Source organism: Cricetulus griseus, chromosome 5 (genome assembly GCF_003668045.3).
Source record: "Cricetulus griseus strain 17A/GY chromosome 5, alternate assembly CriGri-PICRH-1.0, whole genome shotgun sequence".
Taxonomy (NCBI): domain Eukaryota; kingdom Metazoa; phylum Chordata; class Mammalia; order Rodentia; family Cricetidae; genus Cricetulus; species Cricetulus griseus.
The window spans coordinates 97,171,137-97,183,235 of NC_048598.1; the positions used below are offsets into that span (position 1 = coordinate 97,171,137).

The 12,099-nt window shown below is 54.4% G+C and overlaps 1 protein-coding gene across 7 annotated transcripts in view; it reads right to left on the minus strand.

The window, feature by feature from the left end:
- The window catches only part of Kdm4b (lysine demethylase 4B), an 87,680-nt gene that overhangs the window by 26,644 nt on the left and 48,937 nt on the right, over positions 1–12,099 (minus strand). For all 7 annotated transcript variants that reach the window (XM_027416854.2, XM_027416852.2, XM_027416851.2 and 4 more), the window contains 2 exons: positions 9,021–9,124; positions 5,548–5,685 (listed from right to left, as the gene is read on the minus strand). In XM_027416854.2, the coding sequence (XP_027272655.1) occupies positions 5,548–5,685; positions 9,021–9,124 (242 nt within the window). The remainder of the gene's footprint in view (positions 1–5,547; positions 5,686–9,020; positions 9,125–12,099) is intronic.

Below are 12,099 nucleotides of genomic sequence, written 5' to 3' on the forward strand. Positions count from 1 at the left end.
ATTGAGGCACAAGGTGGCAATGCCCAGGCCATATAATGTGGGGGTGTTCAGGCGTCCATGATCTACTCTGCACTCAACCTACTGGGGAGTCACTGTCAGGAGTCAGGGGTCCATCAGCAGTCCTCTCTGTGACCAGTGTCCCCAGTGACACTAGGGGTCACTGTGGCCATCAGGGCTGTGGGAGCTTTCTGGCATGGGGTGCAAGGCCAGGATACTCCACAGAGGATGCTAAGACCATGTACATTCTGGTGTTCTCAGGGGCCTTCTGGGCACATGCATGCTTAGAGACATGGCCAGGATAGAAGACTGTGACCGGGAGTGAGGGGAAAACACATTTCACAACGCAATCTGTAGTCAGCCCTGTGCACACAGCTCTGCCATGGCACAAATCAGGGGTTAGTGAGGCAGGGTGGCTGCAGCTAACCATGCAGCATAGGAGACATTGTCATTGGTAGCAGGGGAGCATGGCTGTCTGTTCTCACCTGGTCATTAAGCTTAGTGCTCCCTACCCAGTATCTGCTGCTACCAGCCCACCACAAGAGCATGGTGACACAGCACTAAAACAGCCACCTCCACACTTCGACCCCCAACTCTGTAGAAGACTTCCCAATTCTGATGTCCACCCCCTCAGGTATGCCAAGCATTCCTGGGAGAACTGGCATCCAGCCATGGGGACTGTGAAGGAGACAGAAGTTGTTAAGTGTGCAGCCAGAGCCAAACTCTCAACTGCATCCCTTGTCTCACTGCAGCTAAGCCTAGTAGAGTTGTGGTGAGTTCCTGCTGGAAGAGTCCTCTCCCTTAAAGTGTGCAGGCCAGGGCTAAGCTTCCCACATAATGTGTGGCCTGTGACCAGGAGAGGGCTGCTGCAACAGCCAGGGATGAGCAAGGAGGAGCAAGGCTGTTCAAGCGGCATCCCCTCCTGGAGAACCCGTTTGATCTCCTGCTCCTGACCTAGCTAGAGAGGCTGCTCCAGACTGCCAGGGCTAGCAATGTGGACAAGCAGACTGTGCCACAGGCTCACACTTGTCACCAGGCCTGAAGACTCTGAAGGGGAGCACTAACCTGGGAGCACTCCCCCCCCCCACACACACTTATGAATAGGCTGGAAACCTGTAGGGCATGCTGGATTTGGTGCCTACTGTGCAGTACTGTGCAGAACTGGCCTCTCTGTTCTTGTCTGTCAGCCCAGGGTTAGCATTCCATAGAGGGTGCTGGCATCACAGACCCAGGGATGGGCCATCTCTACGGGGAGCACATGGAAATGCTGGGGACTTGGTGGGCACTCACCCCACCCTACCCCACCAGGCACTGGCAGTCCTACTGAAGCTTATTCAAGGCCCTTGCTGTACATGCCGGAGGCACAGTGACCTAGTGGGGCTGATGAACTTTCTGGATTCTCAGCTTTGTTTCATTTTTGCTTCTGAGTCAGGGTCATGCTCTGTAGCTCAGGCTGTGACTAAACTCACAGCAACTCTCCTGCCTTAGCTTCTTGGGTTTTGGCATTCCATGTGAGCACCGGCACAGCTCAGAATCTTGTCTGTAAGGACAAATACTGTCACAAGGCAGGAGAAGAGACCTGGAGGGGTCTACACCGGACACAGCCTGTGGGGCTTTCATGGAGATAAGCCTCTCATGTAGCTGAGGCTGGCCTCAAACTCACCATGTAACCAAAGACAGCTGCTACCTCCTGAGTGCTGGGTGGCAGGAGTGCACTACCACACCTGCTTTCTGTGGGGCTGGGGACAGAACTAGGGCTTTGTATGTGCCGGGCAAGCCTCTGCCACATAACACGTGGCCCATCTGGGTTGACTTTTAACCCTCACCTCAAAACCAAACCAACAAAAACCTCTGCTGCCAACAGCTGGTGCCACAGAGGCTGCCACACACGGAAGAGGCTCTTCAGAGGTGCCCAAGACAACCCAACCGCCTGCTATGACCACAGAAGGAAAGCCACAGGGAGACTCAGGCAGACAGAAGCTAGTGCAGCTTCGTAGCTGACCACATCTCTCCACACAGAGCCAGTTTTTACTAAGTTTAGATGAGGAGCCCCGCCCTGTTCCACACAGAAGTGGGAGATGAGGCTCATGGCACATGACCTGCTCTTTAAAGTCAGAGCAGACCGCTGGGTCACCTCTCCATACCACTCCATGGAGAACTCCTTTGGTATTTGGTGGCTGTGTGATAGTCCCTGGGCACACATGTTACTTTTTCTGTCTGTGAGACCATACTGCACCTGTCCCACGGCAGAAGTGGCCGAGGCCAAGCGTCGCAGGAAGCATGGCTTGTGAGATGGCCTTCTGCAAAGGGTCCTTCTGCAGCTAACCCAAGAGATCTGGTGTCTGTGCCCCAGATGACCTAGATCCCCAATACCGGGCCTCTCCCCTGTCCTCCGGATAAAGGTGAGCCTCCTACAAAGTCTGAGCTCACGTGCACAATCCAGAAAATTCTTCACTTGGGAACATAGCTGTGCTTAGCTCACGAACAGCCTGTATGCCTCCACCCATTCATTCCTCACAGGAGTGGCGGTGCTCATGATCTGCAGAGAAGCAACTGGGGCCGTGACTGGAAGGTCTTCTGGGGTCACTAGGGTGTGGCTTCCAGCCATGGAAACAGCCCATGTTGAGTGCCAGAGCAGCCCTTGTGTGGCAATGCCCACCAGTAAGGGGGATGCATAGCCAGCTGAAGGTGGATTCTTGAGGTCACTGTGCCTCCGGCATGTACAGCAAGGGCCTTGAATAAGCTTCAGTAGGACTGCCAGTGCCTGGTGGGGTAGGGTGGGGTGAGTGCCCACCAAGTCCCCAGCATTTCCATGTGCTCCCCGTAGAGATGGCCCACAACTCTAAAACATTCACAGACCTATGGGACTCTCAATCAGGTCTAGCCTCAGAACACTCCATCATCCCATCAGGAAGCCCTGTCCCCTCCCAAACCCTGACACCCCCACTTCCATCTTCCCACCTTTGGATTCCCCAGTCTGGATAGTCTCCATCATGGAGTCCACACCATGAGGCTTCTGTGTGATTAAGCATGACATCGCCAGAGGACTTCACAGGGCAGCAGGTCAGAGTGTTCCTCCCCGCTCCTACACATGGCTTGCAGGGGTGTGCACACTCTGCCCTCCCCTCCCCCACTATCTGCCTTAGCACCCCTTTCTGGCAGCCACACTTCCTGGTGTGCCTCAGCTGGCTGGAGGGGAGCAGACAGAGGAATCCCCACCCCATCTTCTTGATGTCAGTGGTCCTTTCCCTAAGCCTAAACCCCTTGCTGAGGGGTCCTACACTGTCCCTCCAGGGACCTTGGTGGCCTCAGTATGGACTGGTTCCTGCCCAGAGGCTGGCCTATAGCTCCAGTGAGTGTGAGCATTGCCTCCCATTGCCAGAGTTAAAGGTCTGCTGGCACAGCTCACTGCTTAGTCTCTGGGTTAGGGCCCTCAGTGCCCCTCTTATGAAGGGGAGGGGCACAGACAGGGCTGAAGCCTCATTAGCACAGCCAGCAAGCACCTTCCTGGGAGACTCAGAAGGGGGTGTCAGGCTGCAGACAGGACCTGGCTTGGCACTATAGGGAGGGGTGAATGACTCTTATGTTAGTGGCTCCTGTGCCTTCGGGACACACAGGTGGAGCTCCAGTGCCTACTATGGACCGTGCGTTCCTCTACACCCTCCAGCCATTAAAAATGCAAAGTGGTGCCTGCCCTGCCACTAAGCAGGAGAGGGAGGAAGGCAGCCAGCCTGCAGCTCCCTACTGTCGCTGTGCACATGGGAGGGCAGGGGAGGTCCCAGGAGAATGGGGATAAGCCAAGGACACAGCATGTGCATGCAGGCTGAGGGGGGAGGAGGGGGCGGCTATTACTACCATGTGGGAACAGATGAACTGGAGGCAAAAGGCTGCGGGAGACAGGAGAGACAGGCACTTGTCTGTCTAGGTGCTTTGGGACTCAGACCCCATTCTGTCTTGCATGTCCTCATATCCTCTATGTCCACATGGGCTGAGGAGCAGTAGTCCTGGTCCCCAGTCCCTACCATGAGGCTCAAGAATCCACCTTCAGCTGGCTATGCATCTCCCTAACTGGTGGGCATTGCCACACAAGGGCTACTCTGGCAGCTGGCCACGTGTCCCCCTCACTGGTGCATCCCCTACTCTTTTGAGGCCTGCCCTGGCAGCCGGGTGCACCTGGGATAGTGTGGTGCTCGCCACCCTGCCCTGTACCCGGCTAGTCTCTGGTGCCTCGAGCCACTTGTTCCCTAATTTCACGCTACATTGCTTGACAATGTGAGCATGGCACCATTGTGGACGGCCCTTCCCAAATGCTGCTTGTTTGTGGACACATGGCTGAGCCTGGAATTACTTTTACTATCTGGGCAGCTCCTGTTATGACTGAGGCTGAGACAACTCTGCAAGCACAGGCCTGCCATCACAGCTCAATCTGCCACAGGTGCAGTTGATCTTGGCCGCCATCCCACCAGCCCTGGCCATTCAAGGTGTCTAATCAATCAAAACCAGACATAGGTCCCAATCCCGGGTCATGCCACCTCCCCCAGTCTCAGTGTTTCATGAAGATTGAAGACAGGCTCCAGGAACCCTGGAGCAGATCACCAGGTTCATGCCATGTCCTTAGCGAGCACCTGGCCAGAGCTCAGGCCCTGGCTCCATGACCAGCCACGAAGCACAGTAAGGGCAGCCAGCAAGCAGGGGAAGATGGAGAATGGCCTGATTTCCATCCTCAGAACCCACATAAAGTGAGATGGGAGACCAGTAGGGCACCCCAGAAGCCATGGCCAGGAGACCCCGCCTCACACAGGAATACACATGCACACACAAGAAAAGTATCGACACAGATAAAAAGCTAAATGATGGCCCAGTCCTGGGCATGGGTCATCCTGTGGTCCTACCACTAGGGAGGATGAGGCAGGACCAGGTCAGACAATGTCTGATGTCTCAAAGACCAAAAAAAAACCAATAAATAACGTGGCTCAACAAGCAAGGCCAGCTTGCCGGAGCAGCACTGCCCAGAGAGAAGGAGTCCCTGCAGAGTACTAAGAAATGAAAAACCGAAACAGGCAGTGGTGGCGCATGCCTTTAATCCCACCACTTGGGAGGCAGAGGCAGGAGGATCTCTGTGAGTTCGAGACCAGCCTGGTCTACAAGAGCTAGTTCCAGGACAGGCTCTAAAGCTACACAGAGAAACCCTGTCTCCAAAACCCAAAAACAAAACAAAACAAAACAAAAACAAAAAAGAAAAGAAAAAGAAAGAAAGAAAAGAAAAGAAAAACCCAGACAGGCAGTGGAGGCAGAGGCAGAAGGATCTCTGAATTAGAGGCCAGCCTGGTCTACAGAGTGAGTTCCAGGACAGGCTCCAAAGCAATACAGAGAAACCCTGTCTGGAAAAGAGGGAGGGAGGGAAGGAGGGAGGGAGGGAGGGAGGGAGGGAGGGAAGGGACAGAAGCACAGCCCCAGCCCCCATGAGTACTGGCAGCAGCTGAGGCACAACCTCACAAGTACAGGGCTGTTCCACCCACTTTCTGAACCCGAGAGGACTGTCACACCTACCTGTGTGGCCACTTTGCCATAGTCGATCCAGCGTAGCGTGGCAAAGTTGGTGGACTCAGCACAGTTGAAGCCGTGGTTGAAGCCCGCATGGTAACCATAGGGGAATGTGATCATGAATTCCCCTGCTTCCTGTGTGATCTACGGAGGAGAGTGAGGAACTTAGTGGGCAGTGCTGGCTTGAGGGTGGTCCACAGCTTCTGGAGTCCTGTGATGAACTTGTGGGTTCAGCAAGGACACAGAGCTCAGGAACCTGTGGGACTCTGCCAGGCTTAAAGAGTGTGGGTTTAGGGCTGGCGAGATGACTCAGAGCTATAGCATTTGCTGCCAGGCCTGACAACCTGGGTTCAGTCCTCAGGTTGCACACTCATACCTGACTTCTACGGGTTATCCTCAGACATGGGCATGCATGCCATAGTACTCATACACACAAAATACATATAGGAGAGCTGGACATTGTGGTTCACACCTTTAAACCCAGCACTCAGAGGCAGGTGGATCTCTGTGAGTTCCAGGCTAGTCTGGTCCGCACAGTGAGGCACTGCCTCAAACAAACAACTATGGAGCAAAGCTGGTGTGGTGGAGCATGTCAGTCATTCCAGCCCTTGGTGGCTGAGGCAGGAGAGTCACCAGTTTGAGGCTAGGCTAGACTACATGAAAAGACCTGGTTCTAGCCTTGACCACCAAAGGACACAGGGCAAGCAGCATGTTCCCCACTGAGTACCACGGCCACCATGGCCTGGCCATCCCACCCAGCCCAAGGGACATCAAACACCAGGGCGGAGCACTGCTATAGCCTCACCACCCACTCTGAATCCAGGCTGGAGCACACGCAAGCAGCGTCCCCTCGTGTACAGGCGCTTTACACGACACCACTGGCGCATAAGGCTCTCCAGGAGACAGGCTCTGGGGACAGTACTCATAGCTCAGAGAACACTCTGGAACGCCTGCCGACCTGCAGACCTCAGTCCCTGAGACAGATGCTGTGTCACAGCACAGGAGTGACGGGAGGACACATGCTCCTCAGAGGATGAGCAGAGCCTCATCTGTGATGGGGAAACTGAGGTTCTAGGAGGAAGAGGGTGTCTCTTGGAGCTTGCTAGGTCCTCACTGTCCATTGCACAGGCAGGAAGGTGTGACGAGCCCAGGTGTGTGGGATTCCGAGCTTGACATGTGCCAACAGAGGAGGAAGGTTCCAGAGCCCTGTGGAGGCCCTGCTCCTGGGACTGGCTCATTCTGCAACCCTGGTCACCCTGTCTCAAGCACACAGGATATTCACTGGCTCAGGGCTTTTGAGCCTTCACAGATGGCTTGGCTAGATGGCACTACCTGGTGTGCCTGCCACAGTGGCATACTGTGACACAGACCACACCGAGAAGATGTCAGGTGTCTTCTCTCTGAGCATTCCAAGTCACAAAGGTCACTACTCTAACTCCCCACCCAGCCCCTCACACTAGGCATGGGTGTGGCCCCACAGGTCACCAAGTCCACATTGTTGGATTCCTGTTGGCAACTCTGAGGAGGAGAGTGGACACTATGGTGGGGGACTTGCAACACCAGCCACTTGTCAAAAAAATAAAAAATAAAACCAACATGGCCCAAAGCACAGCCTGCCATGGAGAATTCACCAGTATTTTTCTTTTCAAATAATTAATTGTACCAATCAAGGGAAGTCAACTACATTAAGTTATGTTTTAAAATTCCTGCCCAAGTGACAGCTCCTCATGGCAGAGTGAAAGATGGTGGACTGTGACAGGTGTGTCCCTGGGTCCCGGCAGCCATAGTACCTCAGGGAATCAGCCACTTCATCCTGAGCTCTAAGTTGGCAAGGGGAAGGAAGGTCTGCAGTTTTAACAAATGTCTCTTCAGACAGCAGTGGTGACACTGGCTGTCTGCTGGTCCTCTCCATGCTGTCCAGCATCACGGTATGCACACAATGGGAGCCTTCTGGGATAGAGAATACCACCCATGCTGAGGCCAACAGCAAGGATGCAGGCATGGACAGACACCACAACCACAAGAAAGTCTTGTCAGGGGGTGACAGAGCTAGGCTCCTGTCACAGCCACTGTGTCCCCAACGCTGCTGAGCCCCTGTAGCTGCCTTCCCCTTCACTGCTGTCAAGAGGGATACATTAGGAGGCTTTAGAAGATGGATGATTGTGCAGCACAGCCACAGCAGCCAGGGCCAGTGCCAGTCAGGGAGAAAGCTGGGGACGCTTCGACAGGACAGATGAGGAAGTCAATGGCAGATTACAGAAATACACACTCTTAATTATTAATGAGCTGGCTATTGATCAGCTTTCCCTTCTAAAAGTAAATACCATTACAGACTCACAAGTGCAGTGTGCAGCTGCTCGACTGAAGGGTGGCAGGAACTCTGATGAGGGGACCCGCGCCTCATGTGCAAGAGGACACTCATCTCTTGCCAGTTGCTCTGTCCTTAGGCCCAATCCCAAGGTGGGCAGCTACCTTCTGATGCTGGACAAGGACCTTCACCCACAAGCCTTTGAGGCAGGTCAGGCGCCAGACACCCAGCACAGCAGTGTGGGGAGCATGGCTCTCACTGTCAGCAGCCTCTGTGAGTCTGGAGGCAAGCCAGCTGCCTTGGGCTGCGCACCATATGTATAATCCATGGTGCTGCCCAGGGGGAAAGGACTAGGCAGTTACTCTGTCCATAGGGGTCCCTGTGCATAAACCACCAGCCTGTAGAACAAAAATTCCCCGCAAGCTGGTTGCAGACACTTCTCACTTCCACAAGCGACAATGCTGCCACCAAACAGTGCGATCTGTGCTTCTCAGAGCCAGAGCCAGGAGCAGCCTCCGGGCTGCACCAGCAGGAAGAACACAGCGGATGCTGCGGGTGCCTTGATTGAAATGTCAGGAGCAATTTCCAGCATGCTGACACCTTGTATGAGCATGGAGCAAGGGGGTCTCATCACAGAACTCGCTCCTGGGCTGACAAACTGCTCTTCAAAGAAACCTTCAGAATCAGCTGTCCTGAGGGCCCTCTCCCTGCCTGGTCCCCAGGGCACACAGGCTTGTACTCCTCTGCCAACACACACCCAGTTGGGCTGGCCTTCCCTACTGGTATGTGAACCATGTTGCCTGAAGAAACCTAAGGTCCTAGGTCTGCAAACGTGTTGAACCATGAGTAGGAAGTCCATTGGCACCTGTCCCCCAGCAGGTGCCTCAGCCCTCCTCCATCACAGCCTCTACAGCAGCATAGTATATGGGCTCAAGAACACTAAACCACTCATTGCTAAGCTGTGGCCAGCTACCTTGTTGGCTGTAAGCTGCTAACAGCAGATGTGGCCTGGGCAGTAAGGGACCTGCACTCAGGGTTCTATGTGGTTTGGAGACAGCAAAGACCCTACCAAACCCACACTTGTCCTGTGGTGCCCCCACGTACTTCTCCTGCAGAAGAACCAAAACCAGTTGGTCACCATTCTAGAACCTTCTCTGGGGCCTGTACATACCCGGCTGAAGGGGATGCCATACTTCTTCAGGATGATAGGCGAGATGAGTGTCATCTTGTGCCTCAGGAAAGCATCGCAGCCCTGCGAGCTCCCGGGGAAGAAGCCTGGGGTGGAGGAGAACAGTGTCAGAATGGGTGTCAGTATGGGGGGGGGGGGACGGGACACAGGATCCCTCATCCTAGGGATTGGGCACTGATCTGGGACCTCAGACAGGTCTCAGACCAGTGCCAAAGCACTGGGCTCTACATAAGCTCTACATTAGCTCTACATTAGCCAAGTGGAGTGGATCACTGCATATCACTGCCCAGCAGCATAGAAGACAGAAGCAGCTGCCACTCATGTGACTGCCCAACAGACACCTTTCCAACAAGCTCTTAGGAGAGTCCACCCTGTTCATCAGGATAGTCACTAAGGAACCTGAGCACACAGCCTCTGGGAACCAGAATCCCAGGACCATATGGGTGGGCATGTGAGCTCACAGCATTTAGCAGCCCCGCCCCTGGAGGATACTGGAAGCTCAGCAGAACAAAGCTAAAACTCAAGGTCACCACTAAGAGGCAACACAGGTATAGCTGCTATGTGTGCGTGGCCTCCAGGTCCTCCAACACCTCAGTAGTTCACAGGAAAAAGTGAGGCCCAGCACACAATGGACCTTAGGACAGGGAACAGCCTATGTTCCCACTGGGATCCCCTTGCTTCCCCAGGCAGAAGATGGCTGCCTCAAAGCTCAACCACATCCCAACATGGATACTGGCCTTGGGCTTCTTGAGGTGAAATGCACAGTTCCCACTGTGGAGGGAAGGTCCCTTCAGAAGCCCAGGGTAGGCTGGTGCTTGGCCATAGCCTCTCAGAACCAGCTCTACATTAGCCAAGATGGGCAACACAGGGCAACTATGGCAGGGCACACCCAGTCCCTAGACTAGCTGCTCAACACACTGGCCTGTGCATCCTCAGAATATGACTGCACAATACCACCCCACAAAGGGGGGCCACGTCAGTCTGCTATGGGCAAAGCAGAGTGTGATGGCAGAGCTGACCCACAGCCTCCGTCTGAGAACTTTCCAGACACCCACACAAACATGTGTCCCATCCTCCATGTCCCTGGTCAGTCTCTGCTTCAAGAGCACATGTGTGGGAGTGTACTCATACACACGTGCACAGGTGCAAGGCAAGTGAGGCCTGGAAGCCCTGGTTGCTGACAGGAGGCTGAGCTGGAAAAGCACGCTCCAGAGGGGATGAGGGTTGAGTCCCCATCTTTCCTTCCTTGGTGCTAAAAGTGCCTTGATTAAAATTATGACTGCTGCCGCCAGTCACGTCCTCCTTTTAATGCACCGCTTAAGTGGCTCTCATTAGGACCCTAATAAAGGCTCGCATCTGAAGTGATTAGCGCCCCCACATTAGTGCTCTCCCGTGGGCGCCTCTCCCCATAAGCCCATTTATGGCTCAACTATTCATTTTCTGTGCTAACCATGAGCCCACTCCACCCAGCTCTGCTGTGGGTGGCATCAGTGGCGCATGCCCAAAGGTCTCAGGGGTGCCAAGACCAGAGCTGTAAGGGAGCTGCATGTGGCCTCCTGCAGACACTGCTGTGTCATGCATCCTGCCTCCCTGTCCTGTCCCCACCCTCCCCCTCCCCTGGGCAGACTACTCAGTCCTTCCTCTGGTTCCAGGCAGCTGCCCCACCCTGCTGGTTCTTTGCTCTTCTTTTGGAGGCAGGATCTCACTATGTGGTCCAGGCTGGCCTGAAACTCACAGAGATGCACCTGCCTCTGCCTCCTGAGTGCTGGGATTAAAGGTGTGCACCGCCATGCTGTACAAACCAGACGTTTGAAGCAGCCATTCTGGAGCCTCAGAACTGAAATTCTGCAGCTGGCTCTCCTCTCCCCCAGCTTCTGAACACACTTTCTGGAAAGGCAAGCTGCCACCTACATCTCCTGTTGGCCATGGAATGGGGATGTGGCTACTGGGGTGGACGGAGGGCCCTGAGATCCTGGCATTTGATCATTCTGAGGTTTGCCTCACTGTCCCCAGAGGAAGCGACAGAGCAAGAACCAACTGAGCCTGGCTCACTGAATCACCTCACATGCAGACAGGAGACACCGTCACTGTCAGCAGGGTCCAGGTAGCAACTGTGAACTGGTTCCCAGGCCCTGAGCTGCTGTGAAGAACAATCATCTGCTTTGTGTTTTTTGGGTGGCATCAGCTCACTAAGGACCGCACCCAGGACCTGTGGCATCACTTCCAGGGTCAGAAGAGACTCTGCAGATGGCTGAAGTGAAAGACCCTGAGCCGGAAGCATCCTAGATCACCTTAGGCCCAGGATCCTCATGAGCCCTCAGAGAGAGGCAAAAGGGGGAGAGGCAAAGAACATGAGAGATGCTATACTGTTGGCACTAGACTAGAAAGAAGGGTGGAGAGCCAAGGGATGCGGGGTCTTGCAGAACTCCCAGGACATCCTGCTGTGCCTATGGTCTTAGGACTCTAAGCTGTAGAGGCGCCATCTAGGCTGTTTACAACCAACAAGGTTGTGATGCTTGGGCACAGTGGGACTGGGAAGCAGTGTCCAGTGTTGCCTTAGGGGTCACACTCAAGTCCACCCTGTGAACGCTGCTGTGGGAGATGTTGAGGGCTCCATTTGCAGCTGTGGGTTTCCGGATGGGTCCCACAGGACCCAGGTTAGCCTTCCTAACTGTACAGTGTGACCAGTCCCCTCTCAGCCCTGGCTAACAGAAGATGAGGCCTAAGTCAGAGCTGCTGTGGGGATGACAGAGGACAGACAAACCTTTCAGTAGTGAGGACTCACACCTCTCAATGTGTGTGTCCTGAGGTGCTCACATACAGACTTACGCCTGATGAAGGAACAGGTAAGATGGGCATGGTGACATGGGCCTGTCACCCCAGTTCTTGGGAGGTTGAGGCAGAATTTAGAGTTCAAGGCTAGCCTGGGCTACAAAGTGAGTTCAAAACCAGCCTGGACAACTTAGCAAAACCATGTCTCAAAAAGACAACAAAAAGTTGGGTGATAGTGGCACACACCTTTAATCCCAGAACTCAGGAGGCAGAAGCAGGTGGATCTCTA